This window comes from Corvus hawaiiensis, chromosome 3, assembly GCF_020740725.1.
Source record: "Corvus hawaiiensis isolate bCorHaw1 chromosome 3, bCorHaw1.pri.cur, whole genome shotgun sequence".
Lineage (NCBI taxonomy): Eukaryota > Metazoa > Chordata > Aves > Passeriformes > Corvidae > Corvus > Corvus hawaiiensis.
The window spans coordinates 32,063,879-32,083,235 of NC_063215.1; the positions used below are offsets into that span (position 1 = coordinate 32,063,879).

At 45.0% G+C, this 19,357-nt stretch overlaps 2 protein-coding genes across 2 annotated transcripts; one reads left to right on the plus strand and one right to left on the minus strand.

The window, feature by feature from the left end:
* Positions 1–618: 618 nt before the first annotated feature.
* Positions 619–7,426, minus strand: CGAS (cyclic GMP-AMP synthase). Its single transcript, XM_048297760.1, has 5 exons — positions 6,566–7,426; positions 5,297–5,519; positions 4,286–4,531; positions 2,939–3,041; positions 619–2,281 (listed from the first exon to the last, which is right to left on the minus strand). Exons 1-5 carry the CDS (start codon positions 7,115–7,117, stop codon positions 1,939–1,941), a joined length of 1,467 nt encoding a protein of 488 aa, XP_048153717.1. The 5' UTR covers positions 7,118–7,426; the 3' UTR covers positions 619–1,938.
* Positions 7,427–7,563: 137 nt separating this feature from the next.
* On the plus strand, positions 7,564–15,795 carry MTO1 (mitochondrial tRNA translation optimization 1). Its single transcript, XM_048297758.1, has 12 exons — positions 7,564–7,791; positions 7,908–8,107; positions 8,527–8,644; positions 9,325–9,614; positions 11,620–11,732; positions 11,870–12,060; positions 12,294–12,424; positions 12,898–13,102; positions 13,184–13,355; positions 14,071–14,189; positions 14,674–14,831; positions 15,007–15,795. The coding sequence occupies exons 1-12, from the start codon at positions 7,581–7,583 to the stop codon at positions 15,226–15,228; spliced, it is 2,130 nt and encodes a 709-aa protein (XP_048153715.1). The 5' UTR covers positions 7,564–7,580; the 3' UTR covers positions 15,229–15,795.
* The last annotated feature ends 3,562 nt before the right edge of the window (positions 15,796–19,357 follow it).

Here is a 19,357-nt window from a genome sequence, read left to right on the forward strand (position 1 = left end):
TTAACTTTATATAGAAGTAAATCTGGTTTTGCACTTGGGACACTATTTTCACATAAAAATTAGTTGGGTTTTTTTTTTTTTCTTGTGTGATGTATGAAACTTCTAAAGCCATTTTCTACTGGTTAAAAACAAATATTGTGGCTTTGTTGGTTGGTTTGAGTTTTTTTAGTTAAATGCAGTATTGATACATAAGAATGTAAAAGATAACTTTTCCTTTTATATTCAGAGAACTGGATTATTCATTGAAAGCAATGTTTGTCAATGTAGTTTCAAAATACTGTACCTTTGCCCGGATATGCCACTGGCATGCAGAAGTATTTCTCAGGATAACGAAAACTGCTTGGTTTGCCATTACTTACGTTTGCTGAAGCAAGTTTTCTTTATTCTTATTTAAAAACATAACATTGGAAGTCATTTTTAAGACTTGTGTCTCAAGATTTTTTGAGAGAGGTCTGCCTTTTCTTCTAATGGAGGAGAGTATGACAAGAAGTATGTGTTTGTGGCTAACTGGGGAAGAAAATCAGCTTGTACTCTTGTTTTTGTGGATGTAATATTCTAGCTTAAGGGATAAAACCAGAATTTACTACAGCAATGTCAACAAAGCCATGGAGAAAAGAATACATTCAAAGGCCAGCTTTTATTTCTTCCAGGTAAAGTTGATTCACACTTTACATTTGGATGTCAGGTTCTGTCACACAGACTCCCAGTGATAACGGGATATGTTTTCTACTCTTAGAAATTTATATGGGAAGGAGTTATTCCTTCATTCAATGCTTGGTCTGAACTTGTGCTTATTTATGTGTCATATGATTAAATAAAAACTAATAAACAAAACTCAGAAAAATGAGAATAATTTAGTAAAATTACTCTCTAAATATTCTTCCCTCTTAATTTGCTCATAATTGAGGTAAATCTGGGCATTATTCAAGCCAATAGGTTATTTTGCCTTCAAAAAGTAGGCTAAAAATATGGACTTCCCATGGCTTCTATAAGTCAAAGCAAAAGATCTATTTATTTGCAGCACAGCAGTTCCCAAATGCTGTGTACTTCTCACCTGCACAATTTTAGTAATAGGAAATATTAAAACTACTTTTTTTTTCCTCACACACATTACTTCAGCCTGAGAAAAATGGATATGAATTTCAATTTCAAGAGTGTCCAATTCATGCTGCATTTTGGTTTTGATAACCTTTTATATCAAGAGTCTTCCTCTTTGATACAGGTTGAAAGATGCATTTCTTTCTACATGATTCATCATACAAATAAATGCTCATTGGCACAATAACATCTACTCTGTTGCAGCGTTATTAGGTAACGACTGCTTCAAAGCCCAGTGAAAAGACTGATTTCTAAAGCAATTCTGAAGACTCAGAAAGGATAAGTTACTTCAGAAACTTCATATTACTCTGATAAAATATTCTCTCTCTGCTAACTGTTGCTTGTGATTGTCCTCTGCAAAAGATCTTCATCCACACAGGTGATCTGGAGAAGTTGTTCTGGTTAATGTTGAAGTAACTCCAGTGACTTTTTTCCTTTTGAAAGCAGGAGTGTATTTTGGATATTCTGTATTGCATCTTAGTTTTAAATAAAATTGTCATTTTTTCTGTTATGCAGTCATTGATGCCTTTGTATTTGGAAATATAGAAATTACACATGGGAAATGAACTATTCCGAATTCTTCTATATGTTCTTAGTATACCTTGAAGACATTTTGATGGTGATATCTACATTTGGATAGGCAAAATAAATATTACTTAAAACATTTCTTTTAAGAGTTATGGCTAAGCAGTGTGGCCAAAGCATGCATTTTTGTCTTCATGTTCCTGATTTTATTCTGGTTTGGTTTTTGTAGTACCACACTATTGAAGAGTAGTTTATGGTGCAGAATTTTTTGTTTTAAATATGCAAGTCTACATGATATTATTGTGAACAATGTTCTTAATAATTCTCGTGAAATACTGGGAATCCATTGTTCAATTCATGGCTTATTTTTCTTGAAAGGAAATGATGTCTTGCTTTATCTTCTAGGCTGAGCAAGTTGTATTGGGGAATAAAAAAGTGAGTCAGCTGAGACTTTTGCAGACAACCCACAAAAAATTCCAGACATTGCTGAAAGCAATGATCCAGGTCTCCCAAGTGCCACTCTGAGTCATTTGGCCACGTGACACAGGAGTGGAAAAAAGCAGTTTTGACATGATATGAACAGAATTTTTCCAATTCTTTTGGATGTTTCATTTTAAGTTGCTCTAGAAGGTACTTCAGCAGCTTAAGACAACCTTTCCTGTTAAAGAAAATAAGAATGGATTAGGTACCTTCTCCATAGTTCTAAGTATGTGGTTCAAGTATTTAAACACAATTATGCATTAATTCTGTGGTGACTTTCTTGATTCAGTACAAGATGTAATTGGCAAACCAACTTCTTAGTTTACTTGTTAAGGAGGTTTTGTACCTCATGTGGGTTTTGTTCTTCTGTGTTGAAGAAATGTGGAAGACAGTTCTTACAGAAATGAAAAATCATTTATTCATCTTGATCTCATTCAGTAGTTCTCTCACCATCATTTTAGAAATTACCTTGATATGAAGTGTAATTTTGCTCAGAAAGTGGAGTCATCACTTTTTTAAGCTGCTTTTTCTAAACAGGACTGAATTTGGAAAAGATAATTTAACAAGTCACATCTTTTTCCATTCTAAGGCAAGTCTGGAGTGTAAACCAGCAAGGTGATTGTTTCCACCTTTTGTTAGGTAAATGCAAGTCAGACATTCAGCAAGCACATGCAGTGTTGCATTGCTGTAGAACAATTATGCCTAAAAGATTTATTCTTGCTTCGTGTTATATTACTCTTACATCAAATTCTTAAATGCTAAACTGAAACAGTGTTAGACAGTGCTAGCCCAGCTCACACAGGCTTAAAGTAAAATATTCCTGTGAAATACCAACCTACAGCACTTTGGTCCATCGGATTCACAACATGTCTTTGAGTTGCCGTGGTTGTTTATCATGTCCTTTTCAATATGCGAGAAGGAGAGCCGCCAGGTGTTTCCTGAAGTAAAGCACAAGACTCTTAAATGGTTACACTGCACTAACCATCAGCTTCTGTAGCTAGGAAGAAATCCCAGTTTTGTAATTGACTTAAATACCAGCAATTTTTTTGCACCCACTAAAAAAAAAAATCTTAATTCAGTGAATGCAGTTAGTTCCTCCTGAACTCCCCAGCTGCTTCACAAAGACAATTAGAATGTAACTAATATATAGTTAATTATTTGAATGCTTTAAATTCCTAAGGATGTTTGGATTTACTTCAAGCTTAATTCTGAACTTCCCTGGATTTGCTGAACATGATTTAGGGAACTGTATTATTCATAGAAATCTACTACCTTTGAATGTCTGTACTCTTACTGTGTTCTCTGGGTTTTCTTTGTGCAAATAATAGGTTTGTGAATTTGTTTCAGGTAAGGTGACTGTTCTAAAACACTTCTTCTGCTCGTGCTTCCAAAAATAATGGCTAACGTAGCTCAATGCCCTGTTTTTAACACCAAGCAATCACTTTTGTCTTCCTTGCGTGAGTCAGCTGTTTCCCTTGCCTGTTTGGCTCAGTTACTCTTTGCATTTAATTTGCACAGGAAGAGATTGCCAGATAAACCAGTACTGCTGTACTGGGTTTTTGATAATATGGGCATGCTAATTTAAAAAATACCAGATTGCTTGAAATCTTTTTGCTGAAATAATCAGTTACCATAATGCAGTGATACATCAGAATGTTTCTGCAAACTAATGTATGTGACAGTGGTCTGGAAGAAAAAATGTTGTAGCCATACCAGAGTTCAGTGAGAAATAATGTATCTTGATAGGAAACAGTTTGCTTCCTGCAGAAGTATCTGATTTGTGGATGTAGTCACATGTACAGGGGTGTTCCCTGCGTTTTTAGCAACTTACTTCTAATTTCCTTAAAAGAGTGCATGCTGCTATTAAGTAAGAGTGCTAGCAGAAGGGAAGGCCCATAGCCAGGTGTCTGGATGGAGTGGATTTAATATAATGCTCTTACTAATGATCAGTGTACAGCCTGGTAGGGTGGGTTTGTATTTACATTTCAGTACAGGACAAGCAGTACCACAGATCTGATGCTTTAAAGAGGGATTTCAGTTGTCTGAGCTGGATCTATCCAGGATAAGGTATCTTGAAGGCAGAATACTGAACATGATCTGGATACCCTTTCTATAGCACTTGTAAATGATCAAGTTGTAGAGAAGATACTTCATAAGTTATTATTGTCCGTATTTGAGATACCTCTTAGAACTTTTTCTCTTTTGTTTTGCTTGGCTACTAAATAAAGTGATCTAAATCTCATATCTCTCTTGACTTTTGTTCCCAGCCATTGTTCAATTTTGAGGCCACCCTGTGTGCTGAGGGGCCAGCTATGCTGAGCCTCCAAAGTCAAGATGATGTCCACTGATATTTCTGATGGAGGATTCTTGATCTGAAGAGTTATTGCAGGGCTTCCAACCTTTTTCCTTGCCACAGTGACTTCCACATCTAGTAACAAAGAAAGTGATATTTCATGTTAGACAGATAGATTAGATAGATGAAACCTTTTTTTGAAGAATGTTACATTTTTTATTAAAGAGCTCATGAGCAATCAGAAACAATACTTAGGTTCAATCGCTCATTCTTTATCCTACAGGCTATGGATGTTAAATAAAACATTGAGAAGGCCTGTTGAGGAGTTCTCTGAAATAGGGAACACAGTGTGTTTGCTTGATTTACTGTCTAAGAATTCAAAATGTAGTAATGTTTTTCAATGAACTGCTTCCCTGTTGAAAACACACAGTGAACAGATTTGGCCACAATCTTTCTGAAGATTTTGGGGAAAAATAACCCTAAAAGGGGATATGTTTTCTGTACTGATCAATAAAAAATACTAGATACTGTATAAAAGAAAGCTCTTTGTTTTGCTACCAGTTCAGCAAATGGCTCTTTGCACACTCCAGATAAGATGCAAGATGTATAGGTCACGTAGGAAATACCAAACATGCAATAGAACTCTTAATGTTTATTATTTTCATACAGAAAATATGCATAGTGGAGTTAATAACATAATAAGATCAGCTATGATGTATTTGTGATTCTTAACACAAGAGCAAACTTGAGATACTGTGGACAGCAGGGGTGACAGCTCCATTGGCACAGAGAGACAGGACTGGCAGGAAAATACGTGTTCTTAACAATAGGGCAACACATATGCACGATGTAACTGGATTTTTAGCACTTCCGCTTGAACCTTACTCTCTCAATACTAACCTTTAATGTTTTTTACTTCCTGTTTAATAATTTCTCTTAGTGTTTGAAGCATTTTAAAGGCTGATAATTTTCCATCTTCATCTAAAAACTTCAAAAAACCCTTTTCTTTTGGAGTTCTTTTGAATGATACATAATAATAAGCTCCAGTATCATCAGACTCGTCCAGCTGAATCCTTTCAACGGGCATTACAAGCATAATGTCAAACTCATTTGGTTCAGATATCTGCAAATATGAGAATACAACAGTCAACCTGCAACTTAGGAGAATAAAACCTGAGATTTTTATACCAGTTGTGGTTTTATCTACCTTGGTGTACTGATCATGTCTGATGTGAAATATGAGTTTATTTCTGTGGTATTGCAAGATTACCGCGCATTGGGGTGGAAAATAGCAATTTGCAGCTTACTTCCCAGCTCTCCAACTTATTAATTTTTAAAGATAGTTTTAAGATTCTTGAGCTGTTCTGAATAATTAATGCATAAATGTTGGATTCAGTCGTCCTTTTGCAGATAGGAATCAACTAAGGAAAAAAAATGCATTGCTAGGTCTGAAGCTGGTTTTAGAGAGTTAAAAATAAAGTGTCCCCATGTTTAACTTTGTTTCAGTCTGCTGGAACTAGGAAAAAAGGTACTGGTTAATCATAGAAGGTGAAGAGGTTGGAATAAACCCTAGAGATAAAGCTAGTCCTGATCCACCCTGCCCTGGGCAGGGATACCTTCCACTAGATCAGGTTGCTCAAGGCCTTATGCAACCTGGCCTTGAACACTGCCAGGTTTGGAGCATCCACAATCTCCCCAGGCACCCTGTACCAGTGTCTCACCACCCTCACAGTAAAAAAATTCTAACATCTAATCTTAATTTTCCTTCTTTCAGCTTGTATCCATAACTCCTGCTTTTTGAAGAAAAAACAGGAAATAAAACCTGGCCCACGGCTTCTGGTGCAGTGCTATTCCTGACTGGTCCTGTTGTTAGACCAGGCTCACCTGTGTGCTGTGCAAGGACAGGGCTTTCTGCGGCTTGAACGCGAGTCCTGTTCAGGTGGCGTCTCTGACTGAATGCACATAAGTACACCATTCAGCAGGTTACTGATCATTCTATAATGCATTGTGGTTACTTTACAGAGTCGTTCTTAGTTTTAACTCGTCGGGAAGGGCCAGCTAAGAGCTGCTCTCGCGCGGCAGGAGCAGCGCAGGGCGCGCCCGCGCGAGCCGCCCGCCCGCTGCCGCCGCAGCCCGGCGGGAGAGCGCTGCCGGCGCCCCGACACCCACCTTGACGCGCTCGTAGTAGCTGCCGGCGCTCTGCCGCTCGATGGAACTGAAGCAGCCGTCCTTGCCGCGGATGGCCTGGACCAGGTGCGCGGTCACCCTGTTCACCAGAGTCGCCGCCTCGGACACGTCTCCGCGGGTCAGGCTGAGCCGCGACAGCACCTCCCGGAGTCGCAGGGCGTCCACCGCCGGCGGGGGGCGGCAGGCCGGGGCCGCGAGTGCCCCGTCGGGCACCGTCGGGACGCTCCGCGGGGCCGCGGGGGCTCTGGCGGCCGGCGCTCTGCTCCGCGGGGTGGGGAGCGCCTCTGCGCCGCCCGCCGCCGCGCCCGCGGGCAGCTCCCGGGCAGCGGGGGCTCGCCGTGCCGGGCGGCCGCCCCGGGCGGGGGGTCCGTCCGTCCGCGGGGCCCGGAGGGTCGCGGCGCCGCTCGGGCATTCACCCGCGACGCGGCCCCGCGCGGGGCTGCGAGCTGCGCCCTTCCCCGCGCCCCGGCCCCGCGGAGCTGCGGGACGCGTCTCCCGCCTGGCCCGCGCTCCCCTGCCGCCCGCGCTGTCCATGGCCGCCGTTCCGTCTCCGCACCCGCAACACGGCGAGCGCGCCCCCGCGAGAGACGGCGTTCCCGCCTCTGGCTTCAGCCGAGTTCCTCTTCCAGGCAGCGCGCCTCCCCTAAGAAACGAAACCCAGCGAGCGGGGCGGAGGCGAGGCGCTACCCGGCGCTGCCGAGTTCAGCCGGGCACGAGAAAGCTCCGGCAGCAACAGCCAGGCTGCAGCCTCCCTCCAATCCGCGTGGAGCGTTTTCCCGCTCCCGGGCGGCTCCTCCCTCCCGCCCGCGGGGCGAGGGCACGTGAGCACCGGCACGGCCCGGCTTTTCCAGCCGCGCGGGGCGAGAGGACGGGCGGCCGCGGGGAGGCGCTCGGCCCCGCCGCTCCCGCCCGGCCCTGCCTTTCGCTCCGGGGCGGAGGAGCCGCGGCGGCGCTCCCGCCCCCTGCTCGGGCTGCCGGGAGGGCCGGCCCTGCCGCCATGTTCCTGCGCAGCGGCTGCCGCCGGCTGCTGCTGCCCCCAGCGCCTCGCCCTGGGCACCGCCAGGCGGGCAGCGAGGTCGGGGCGGCGGCGGCGCCGCGCTACGACGTGGTGGTGATCGGCGGGGGCCATGCGGGCACGGAGGCGGCGGCGGCGGCCTCTCGCGGCGGGGCCCGCACGCTGCTGCTCACGCACAGGATCGGCACCATCGGTACCGCCGCGGGTGCCCGGGGTCTCTACGGCGTGGGGAGCGGCGCTGAGCCGGGGAGGTCGCGGGAGACTTTGTGCGGCGGCTGTGCTGAGGGTGTCCCTGTCTCCCTTACTCAGGGGAAATGTCGTGCAACCCGTCCTTCGGCGGCATCGGGAAGGGGCACCTCATGCGGGAGGTGGACGCCCTGGACGGGCTGTGCGGCCGCGTGTGTGACCGCTCCGGCGTTCACTACAAAGTGCTGAACCGCCGCAAGGGCCCGGCCGTGTGGGGCCTCCGCGCACAGATCGACCGCGGCCTGTACAAGGAGAACATGCAGGTGAGGGGGCTGCGCCGGGCGGCTCGGCGGGCGGACTGCCGGGTGTCGGAATACGCTGCTGAGCTTTACGAAGGAAGGGGCTATGTTTTGCTTTTCATTATTTACCGAGCAAACCTAGATGCCGTATTGTTTGGTACTTAGATGCAGTGTAAGTTGTTGGAGCTCAGCATAGTTTAAAAAATTCTCCAGTGTTTTAGATAGAGGTCAGGCTTCATGGCCAAGTAGTTTATTTGAGCTAAAATTTTATGTGGATGAAAACTTCTACATGATAGATCAGGACAGTACCATAACTGAGTGTCTGCCAAATGACCTGGTAAGAATGGAAGCGAGTAGTAGATGTTTCAGAAGTCAGCAGGGTTCGGGATTGCCCATATGTCTCATAACTTCCTAGATTTTTGCAGTAACTCCTTTCATGACAGAAAGAAATCCTTAACACACCACTGTTGACAGTTCGTGAGGCATCTGTGGAGGATCTTCTCTTGACAGAACCAGAACCAGGCCGTCCTGGGAAGTGCCAAGTCACAGGAGTTGTTCTGGGTATGTGCTAGTAGCTCAGTTACGTGCCTTCCGTTACTCCACACTAGGAGCAGCCTTTGGGGTAAATATTTCTGATTCACCAATGAGGAAGATTAATTATACAGTTCTAATTCATTAGTGAGAAAGATTAATTAGCCAGTAGAGCTGGTTTAGGCGAAGTGTGAACTAAACCAGGTTAATATGTGTAATACAAAGTAATACAATGTCAATAATACCTGGATTGGTAGTATACTGGGACATTAACTAAGTTCATTTTCTTCAGGTTAGTGATACTGAATTCCATGCTGTGTTTTGAGATTTTATTTGGTAAACGGTGTATGCTGCCCTCAATGTTATTAATATGGGGTCCTGTTATTAACAGACTTGTACTTCATTACCCCTTGCTGTTTTAACAAAAAAGCTTTCTGAAGTAAAGGCCTGGATATGGATTTTTTCCAGGAGTGGGTTTTCTTTGTTAGGGGTAACTTGATTAGGAATAATAAATATACAGAAATGACTACATGCTGCTTAATTGTAGTTATTACCGTTGGTGCTTTTATTACTGGAATGCTGGTATTGTTCTGTAACAGAAGACAGATAAACCCTCAGTGAACACTGTTAGTCTAGTTAGACAGAAACACCAGAATCCCAATCTTTATTGATACTAAAATGTATACATCTCTGAAAACTTGCTGTTTCAGGGGATGGGAGCACAGTATGTGCCAGGAGTGTTATCCTGACCACCGGTACATTTCTGAGGGGTATGATCCACATCGGACTGGAGATGCACCCGGCAGGGCGGCTGGGGGACCAGCCAGCCATCGGGCTGGCTCACACTCTGGAGAAACTGGGATTTGCTGTGGGCAGGCTGAAGACCGGGACACCACCCCGACTTGCCAAGGATACCATTGACTTCAGTGGTCTGGAGGAGCGTGCAGCTGACAACCCTCCTGTGCCCTTCAGCTTCCTCAGCAAGGCTGTGTGGATCAAGGTGGGATAGCAGCTATCCAGTACACATAGAGCCAGGTGGGGAGTGGGTCTGGGAATGTCATGCTCGTAATCAGCCAGGGAGCTGGTGGCTGGGAAAGGCCGCTGGGGTGTATTTGTACTGGATGTGTTACGTTTCTGAGGACTGTCAATGCAAGGGAGAAGCTGCTTGTGTTCTTTTGAAAGCAAATACTGTTTTACTTTCACTTCTCAACTTGAGAACTTAAGTTTCCTTCTGGGGTCAGACTGGTGTGAAATGTGATACTGGTGCTAGTATTCTTCATGTGCTGGTTACATGGGTGGTTTTACAAAATCTTCCAGTATTACACCTGTATTGTGGAGATTGACAGTGTCTTGCTTCTTAGTTTAGCTCTGGAATAAGGTTAAAATGTTGAAATTAGAGATCATTAATAGTACTGACTAGGAAAGAGAAAGGATGGATTTAGCCACAGAACTCAGAGGTGGCAGGGTAACAGTAACGTAAAAGCAGAAGAGGTTCAATTTTCCGAAGAAAGTCTTGGAAAATGGGCTATTTTTACATAATGTAATTAAGCGGCACAGAATTAAGTATCAGGAGTTAATTTGCCCCAGAGGATATAGGAATTTCAATAACCTTTTATAGTCAGGATGGGGCAAAAATAGTATCACTTGAAGTCCTTGGTACGTGTAGGAGAGGTTTTGAAACGAAGAGTTTTAAGTCTAACAGCAAAAAGCTGTTAGACAAATATTCCTAATAACAATTTTGAGTCAAAATTGGGAACGTATCAGGAATTTATTCGCCACAGACATGTTCAAAGAAACAACAATTTTCAGACATCCAGGATTTTTTATAGACGCTCCCGGAAGTCTGCCCAATTTACTGCATCATGGTATAAGTGTTTATAGCTGTTTCTTTTATTACTACCAGAGCATATCATCTGTCTTTGTGTAATGGATAACCCAGGTTTTATCCAGCTAAACAGTGCTTTATTGAATTTGCTGTCCTGGTTAGACAATTACTGTTGATTACGTTTTCTGGGGTGTACAAGCCTATGAAGTGGCTCCCTTACTGCACCTCCAATGTAGTAATTGAGTTTTCTGGGGTGTATAGGCTTTTGACTCCTTAACTTTCTCAAGATATCTTTCTTGTCCTATGGCATCTAAGTCATCTGTAGTTATATGATAACCATTAAACAATTATTTATTGAATTTTGTTCTTCAACTTTTGATTAAATTCTCTAAGGGATATGGATCCATGGTGTTCCTTTCTGCAGGTGCAGTGAGATGATTTCTCTGGGTTTTGTACTGACACTCAGCCAACACAGATCTAAATCAAAACCACCTAAAATCACAGTCAGACTTTTCCTTAACTAATTAAACATAGTTCATCATGAAATTTTTGTAAAAAATCACAAGAGTCCTGGCTAACTAATATATAACTCACTGACCATTTTTATAAAGAGTTACGGTGCTAGATTATCATATTTGGAATGTGAGTCTCTTGACTCTTTTTCAGAAAATCAGTGGAATACTTTACATGGTGAGGTTTTTTCCAAACTTTGAATTTTTCATGTTGATTGCAGAGTTCTGAGGTTTGTTTTTTTTTTCCTCTCCAAGAGATTCTTTTGGTTTTTCTTCACTAAACTCTTTAAGTGGCTGTTAGCTGTAGGGTCAGCACTTACTCTTCTAACTCCAGAGCTTTTTTTTTCCTGTGATCAGTGTGAATGCTGTGCTATAACATGCTGGTTTAATGGGAATATCCACCCTGTAATTAGGAATAGAGCGTATAGGATAGAACTTGAATTCCGGATTCCCAAGTTCTGTCCTGTTCTCAGTCTGGTTTTGGGCATGTTGCTCAGGCTCTCTGATTGCTTGTGTTCAGTCTGTACAGTGGGTATGACCGCACTGCTGGCTGATCCCAGGAGGGAAAGGTGGCCATCATGGAAAAGGTCTTGGTGATCTCAGAATTGTTCAGTAAGGATACGGTGTTGTGACCACATTAACTTAGGCCGAGCTTTGGCCTCTTCCAGCCAGAAGATCAGCTGTCCTGTTACCTGACTCGCACTAACCTGAAGGCCCAGCAAATTATCTGCGATAACCTCCACCTGAACAACCACGTCAGGGAGACCACCAGGGGCCCGCGGTGAGTGTGGCATCACACAAGGCTCTCTAGGGGGCAAGCTGGCGGTCTCTTTGGAGCTGTGGGTCTCTCCTGCTTTGCTTCTGGGAAGTTACATTTTCTCCATGTCAGGTTGTGCTCATGGCTGTTTACTGTTGCAGGTACTGTCCCTCTCTTGAATCGAAGGTGCTGCGCTTCCCAAACCGAGAACATCAGGTGTGGCTGGAGCCCGAAGGCTTGGAGTCCAACATCATTTACCCCCAAGGCATGTCCATGACACTGCCACCTGAGCTCCAGGAGCAGGTGATCAAATCCGTCCCAGGCTTGGAAAAAGCTAAGATGCTACAGCCAGGTGAGGGAGCTGAATAGTTTTAAACCTATTGGTCATATTTATTTACTAGTTAATGAAAAGCAGGTTTTGTTTAAAGCATAGCAAAACAAAGGAAATACAAAGCAAACTAATTCTTGGATGCAGGGATTTTTCCTTGTTTGTTCGGGAATCATAAATAAAATTGATAAGCTGTTCTGCTCCATTGATTGCCTTGACAATCGCTCCTGTAACATCTGTCTTGTGGTGTGTCACAGGCTATGGGGTACAGTATGACTTTTTAGACCCCCGACAACTGACCACTTCTCTCGAGTCGCGTCTTGTTCAGCGTCTCTTCTTTGCAGGCCAGATAAATGGCACAACAGGCTATGAAGAAGCTGCAGCTCAGGTGGGCAAATTTGACTGTTATATATTCAGCACTCAGAAAGGGATATTGCCTTGGTCTTTGTGAAGTCTTGCTAGGCCTGTTTTGTGCTCATGAGATGTTCTTACGTTTGTTGCTCACCCTAATTCCAGATTTGCTCAAGATATTTTTATTTGTGTCTGTACAAGTATCTGCAGTTGTTATCATGAAGGGTGCAGTAACAAAAGTAATTGAAAGCCCTGTTAAGTGTTTCAGCATGAAGACTGTGCAGTGGGTATAATTGAAAACGTGGGAATTGTCTCCAGACGCATCAGCAGGGGCCAAGAAGCCCTTCAGACACTCAATAATGCTGCAAGACGGAAGCTGCCTGGATTACTGGCACAGACTGTTGCGTTTTCCTGGGCATGGTTGGGCATGTGAGCTTGTGGAGGCAGATGTGCTGATGTTTCTGCTAAGAGGAGACCAATGGATGTGTTTGGTTTGTTCTGCCTGCGCAGGGTGTGATTGCTGGGATCAATGCTTGTCTGCGGGTTCGTGGCAAGCCCCCATTCACCGTCAGCCGCACCGAGGGCTACGTGGGTGTGCTGATCGATGACCTCACCACGCTGGGCACCAGCGAGCCCTACCGGATGTTCACCAGCCGCGTGGAGTTCCGCATGTCCCTGCGGCCGGACAACGCTGACGCCAGGCTCACCCACAGAGGTGCTTTGCTGTGGTAGCTCTTGCAGTGACCAGCCCTGTCTGGCTGTAGACCTTTGTCTCATACACCATCTGTCTCTGCAGGCTTTGAAGAAGCTGGGTGTGTGTCACAGCAGCGATACGAACAAGCAGTTAAGATGAGAGCTGCATTAGAGGATGGGATTGCAACACTAAAATCACTTCAGTTCAGCATATCCAAATGGTCCCAGTTACTACCAGAAGTTCCCATCAGTAGCAGTCGCAGGTCACCTGTCAGGTAAAGGTTACAGCTGGAGCTTTCTGGTTTGACCTATGCTTGCTTTAGTACATCTGGCTAATGGTTTCACAGCATTTGTCCATCCTTCCTGAAGCTGGCAGTACTCCAAGGTTCCTACTTCACCACCTTCAGGGGACACACATCTGATGTTTGCCTGTAGAATAAGTATGGTATTGGTGTTCTTAGTATTCCACGCTTGCTGTTGCTGACATGTGCTCTCAAAGCAAGGGAGTGCTCCACTGGCCCAGACACTTCTTGCTATCCTTACACAAGTCACCAGCTCGTGACGGTTTTGCAGTAGGTTGCAGCTTTGCTAAAAGCTTGGTAAAGCAGCAGTTGATTTCAGGCTGGTGTCAGGAGGTAGCTGTTCTTGTACACAAAGGCCCTTACTTCCCTTACCCATACTTTATCTCGTCTTTTCTGTTGTTTTAAATCAGTGACTAAAACCTGGCTGACAGAGTCTGTGTGAAAGGTTTCCCTTGGTACCCTTGTCCTTGTCCCTTCTGTCTTGCTGTAATTTTATGGGAGGAGTCTCTCTTCGAGAGTTTAGCAGCTCTTCTGTGTACTGAGAGGAGATAGTAGTGAATTGAGCTTGGCTCTGCAGTTGTTCTGGCTTATGCTAAGTACTTTATAAGTTTGAGCTGGGAACAGCCATTAGTCTGCCTTACAAGTGTGACTCCTTTGTACCATAAATGTTTACTCTTCTTCTCCACAGTGCCTTTGATATCCTTCAATATCAAGATGCCAACATGGAGATTCTGGCAAAGGCTGTCCCAGAGCCCCTGGGCAAGCTTGCTCAGTGGAAAGAACTGGCAGAAAGATTGAAAATAGAAGGTAGAGTACAAGGGTTAGGCTCTCTCATGGTGATCTGCATAGGTTTGTTCAGTAAGGGGAGAGCAATTGTCCTAGTGTGTTTTATGTTGCTGCTTAGAGAAATGAAACGCTCTGATCAGAGTGTGAACTTTTTACCATAAGCTGCAGCCCTTTCTGTGCACCAGTGTTTCACTCTTTGGTGGGTAAGATCACTCTTTGGGTTTTTTTCCTCTTTACTGCCCCATCAAATAGACCATCCTGTGTTGGGATGAGAAGATACAAACAACCCATGTATCTAAATTCCCGTAACAAATCAAAGAGTATGACTTCTTCCAAAGCAGTGACGCGAATTAGACTCTATAGTCTGTGGGGCTGGAAATTTCCTTAGGAGCTTTTGACCATCTCAGTGGAATTGCTCACTGTGCTTCCAAGACTTCTTGCAAGTGACTTATTTCACATGAATATCTATTTATATCTGGTTTTCTTGTTCCCCTGATCACCACAGCTGCTTATGAGTGGTGTGTAGTCAATCAGCAGCAGGAAATAGAAGAAGTGCGTCGTGACGAGGCGCTCCAGCTGCCAGACGACCTGGATTACTTTGCCATTGATGCCTCACTCTCCGCAGAGGTGCGGGAGAAGCTGGACTCAAACCGCCCGCAGACGGTGAGAAATTCAGCCACAGCAGGGCTGAGCAGCAGTGAAATCCCTTCTGTCTTCTCAAGGGGCGTGGGGGTGCAAGAATCAGGGAAAGGAATACCCACAGGTCTTGATCTCATTTCTCACTAGCTCCAGTGTGTAGGTTTGGTGGTGGTTAACTTGTTCCTGTCTCCACGTGCAGATTGGTGCAGTCAGCCGCATCCCTGGAATCACCCCAGCTGCTATTGTTAACCTGCTAAGATTTGTGAAAACCAATCACCGGAAGACAGAGAAGCTAAAAGCTGGGCCTCAGGCTGGGGAGTATTTCCCAGGGAAAATGTCCTCAGACAAAGCAGCTTCACAAAGACCGATTTCTGCAGAGTTTTCTGAAGAGGAGACAAAGTTTGTTAAAACACCTTTGTAGAGAATGGCACCGATCCTGCCAGACTTTGTGGCAAGATCCCCTGTGCTCCTGAGCCTCTTCCCAGATGACACCCATGCTGGCCAGATCCAGAGCAGTTCCAGCTGGGTTCTGTGGCATTGTCATTGCATAGAACGAAGATGATGAATGCACAAAGTAAATGCTCAGAAACCTAAATACAGCCTGTGATTTTGCTGATGCAAATGGAGAGACGGGAGAACTGCTTTTAAAATTCCACTCATTTGGAAGACTTCAGATAGTCAAAATCTGCATCTTGTGAAGGACAGTGTTTAGCTCTTCTGAAATGAGTAAGAAGTGTTACCATGCTAAGCCCATGGCTCACAAGAGGATTGGAGCTGGAAAGTGTGTTCCATTGAGTTCAGTACTTGTGTTCATAGCTGTGCAGTGTGACTGTGCACTGGCTGGTGTCAGCCACTAGGAAACACTTGGCTGTGGAAACATGTGCCACATGAATATTTAAATTTACATAGGAGACTGAATGTAAACACCACATCCTGAAGCTGTTTTTCTCTTTTAAAATAAATAAAGCTTAGCTTGTAACTTCCTGAAGAACTCGGTTATCACTTTGCTTTCAGCAGGGCCTTGCCAGTTCACCAGATCACAGTTCCCACACGTAAGGTGGGCTGAGATTCACTACAGAGCTGGGGAGGCAGCTGGACAAGGCTGGGAGCTGAGGAGGGTGGGGGACATACAGGAACCTGCCCCATGGACCTCAGCCCGGGCACTGTGAAGCTCTGTCTGAAATGCTGGGGGCTGGAGGAGTGGGTCCCAAGGGTTTGTCATCAGCACTGGTCCTGCAACTGAGAGGAATAGAACTTTGATTTGAGCGAGATCCAAGTCAATTGGGTCAACTGGGCAGTTGAGCAGTTGCTTGCCAGAAATATATATGGATTCAAGGTGTTGCTGTGCACCTACCAAATCCTTGCTTGAGTCGGGCAACAGTCTCTGGTGCTGGTCTCATTTCTGAATATCCTCTGGCTTCAGAACACTTTTTGTTGCAGTTAAATCGGAGGATCTTACAGGTTGGAAAAGACCCTTAAGGTCATCGAGTCCAACCATGACCCAAATAGATAGATAGATAGATAGATAGATAGATATCTGTCATTTTGGAATTACGATTCTGGAAATTTCTCTGGCGTATTTGCTCTGGGTGAGGATTGCTTTTCTGTCCAGAGAAAGGAGTCAGAGCAAATCCTTTTTGTTGACAGAGACTCTGTCATGCAGCAGGACGATGAGCAGAGTTTGCAGCTTTGTTTGGGACATCATCCGTCTACCTGAAAGCACTTCCCTGTCACCAGCCACTGGCTTGTGTGGAAGAGCTTTAGACACGTGATCTGTAGGTTGGTTCATGCCAGAATGGCTTGGGAAAGCTAACATCTACGTGCCCCTTTATATTTGTGGCCTGTTTTCCTTCAATCCTTGTTGGCTCAAAGATTTACTTCAACCTTGCAAGCCTTAAGTTCAGCATAAGAAAGGCAGGTGTGCTTTCTGTGGTGTAATTTTGGGTCTAGGTATGGTGCCTATGGAATTCCAACTATGTGAATCCAAAAAAATCCTTAATCTGTCTATTCAAAGAGGCAGAACTTCCAGTCAAGAAAGTTGTATGCTTTCTTCACTGCATTATGTTTGTATTATGTTTGGGTTTGATGCACTGGTATCTGTAAAAACTTAGATCTAGTTTGTAGGGCCTAGGAAGGAGGCCCTATTGATACCTTCATCCTCTCACTTTTAATCCGATTATGCAGTCTCAAAACTGCATTTCCTAGTCCTTGTCAGCGGTCATTTGACAGGACTATTTAGCTTTCAATAATGTGTACCTTTAAAGGCAAGTACCTTGCTCCCTGCTACAAAAGGAAACACTTTCCTCAGCTTTCCAGGCTAAATTTATTTCAGTGCTTCTGGTCTCACACATGCAGCATAAATGAAAGTGTGATTCCACTGAGCTGGGCTGCACCAGTGTCAAAGGAAGAGCAGAAGGAGAGGACTTCTGCATTTCTTACCTTTAACAATTTAATAATGCACAGCTGTGGTCTAAGGAGGGGGGAGGAGTTAACTTCAGGGGAAATTGAAGTCAGAAGCACATGGATGCATGGCTTCCCAGCAGATCTTCTGTACTAACTGCTTTTTCTGTTTCAGCATGAAGTGGGTCTTTGGCCACTGGTGACTTCCCTTGTTAAGACAGGGTGTCTTCTGTTCACCTATGTAGGTTAATGATGTCCGTATTTGCTGAAATGGAAAACCTGGCATATGCACAAGTTCGAGGACTGGCTGTCCCTCAGGTATTGGTTTTATGAGAACAGAACTTGCCACAATATTTTGTGCTGGTTGAACAGTTCTTGTTTGAGATGACTTTTAACGTGAAAAGAAATCATTGCTCTAAGCAGTTCTATTCATTTTGTTAAGAAAACCAAGCACAGAAAGGCTGAATAATCTGCTGTAAGTAGCATGGGCAGATAGGAGGGACACCTTGTGCCATCTGGTTTCTAACCACCGGGGATTTGTTACAAGGCCCAAGGTTTGGTTTTTACATGAAGACAAAGTGAGCTTAGACCCTCACAGGTCCTGTGGCCTTGCTAGGGCTGACAGGATGGGAAGGGCAGAACTGGAGGAGCCTGCTCTTGACACAGCTGTCTGCTTTTCCTTGTCTGTGCAGTAATGAATGGCACTTTGTTGTCCTGTAATCCTTGCTGTGACCAGGCAAGCAGTGAGGGAGGATGTGTGGTGAGGTTGACCTAACTTTCTGCACATACCAAGTGTCTTTGTGTTCCCTGCTTCAATGTGTATGTCTCTTTTTCCCTCCTGCAGAACACAGGCCTGGTGATCAGCACTTTTTCCTCCAATCTCTACCATTCTATCTTATCCCAGATTTTTAAGACAGCTTCTTCCCTACTCTAGTTTTCATTTCATATGGTAGTTGAACTGAGCAGTTTCTTCATCTTTTCTTTATTTCTGCCTGAGAGATGAAAGCAAGAAAAAAATGGAAAGACATTTTATGCTAGGAGACACTAAAAGATGCAACCTTAGATGGTCTCAGTGCTGCTGGGATGTTTGCAATGGTGCAGCAGTGTCTGCTTGTCTTAGTCCCCCACTTGGCTGGCCCTTGGCAAGCACATTGTGCCTCCCAGTTGTGCACTGCCCTTGCACTTTGTTAACTAACAGTCTTCACGTGCAGTGGTTTTAAACACTCAGGGGTTACCAGCTTTGATGATTATGCTTCCCAGGTTGTCTTCCTCAACCAGTGACAAGTATCTCAGGATGTCATTTAGTGGATGCAGGGAGGAATCTACTGTCCCCTTGGAGATACTGTTTCCACCAAGAAGGTGCTCTCAGCTCTTCCCATTAAACCATGGCCAGTGCTGCCCAGAGTCCTTCCAGGGTGTTGTTTCCATCTTTCGCCTTGACTTCATGGGGCTACTGAGAAATAAAAGGTGTCTTTCCCCTCCTTTGACTAAAATTAGTGGTGTCCAGGCATTCAGATGGGAGATGGGAGACTTGCTTGGCAATTGCTATTACATAAAGGGCAGAGAAAACAGGATTGGTTCTTGATCTGGTTTTTTAATGACAGTGCTGCTTTGGGGAAACAAATTGTGCTTTTTGTCTCCTTTCTAAAGCGCTGTGCAGGTTTAACCCTTCAAGTGTAACTCTGAGGGAGGAGACTGGTGTGGATCCCCGTCAGAGGATCTCTGACTCCGTACTCATCATTGTGTGGTCACCATGCCCCCGTGGGCCTTGACCTCTGTGCCAAGGGAAGCAGTAGTGGCAAACTTTCTGTCCTGAAAGCTGGAGGCTGCACCTCCTTCACCTCTTTGCAGATCTAAGACTGGATATTTTGATGGCCTGTGATGTCTCCTTGGGGTGCTCAGCCATGAACAGGCATATCCATGCCCTCAGCTTCCCTGTGTCCCTACAGAGTGAGTGTCCCCACAGAGTGGGTGCCCCCCTGCTGCTGCAGGAGTGGGTCAGCAGAGCCACACGAATGGGCTGCAGAGGGCTCCCGGGAGGAACACAGCTCAGCGAAGGCCTGGGCTGCGAGAGAGACAGAGGCAGAACAAGTGAAGGGTGAAGGTGCTCATGACCCAGGAGGGTCATTGTCAGGCACCGCTGGGGACTG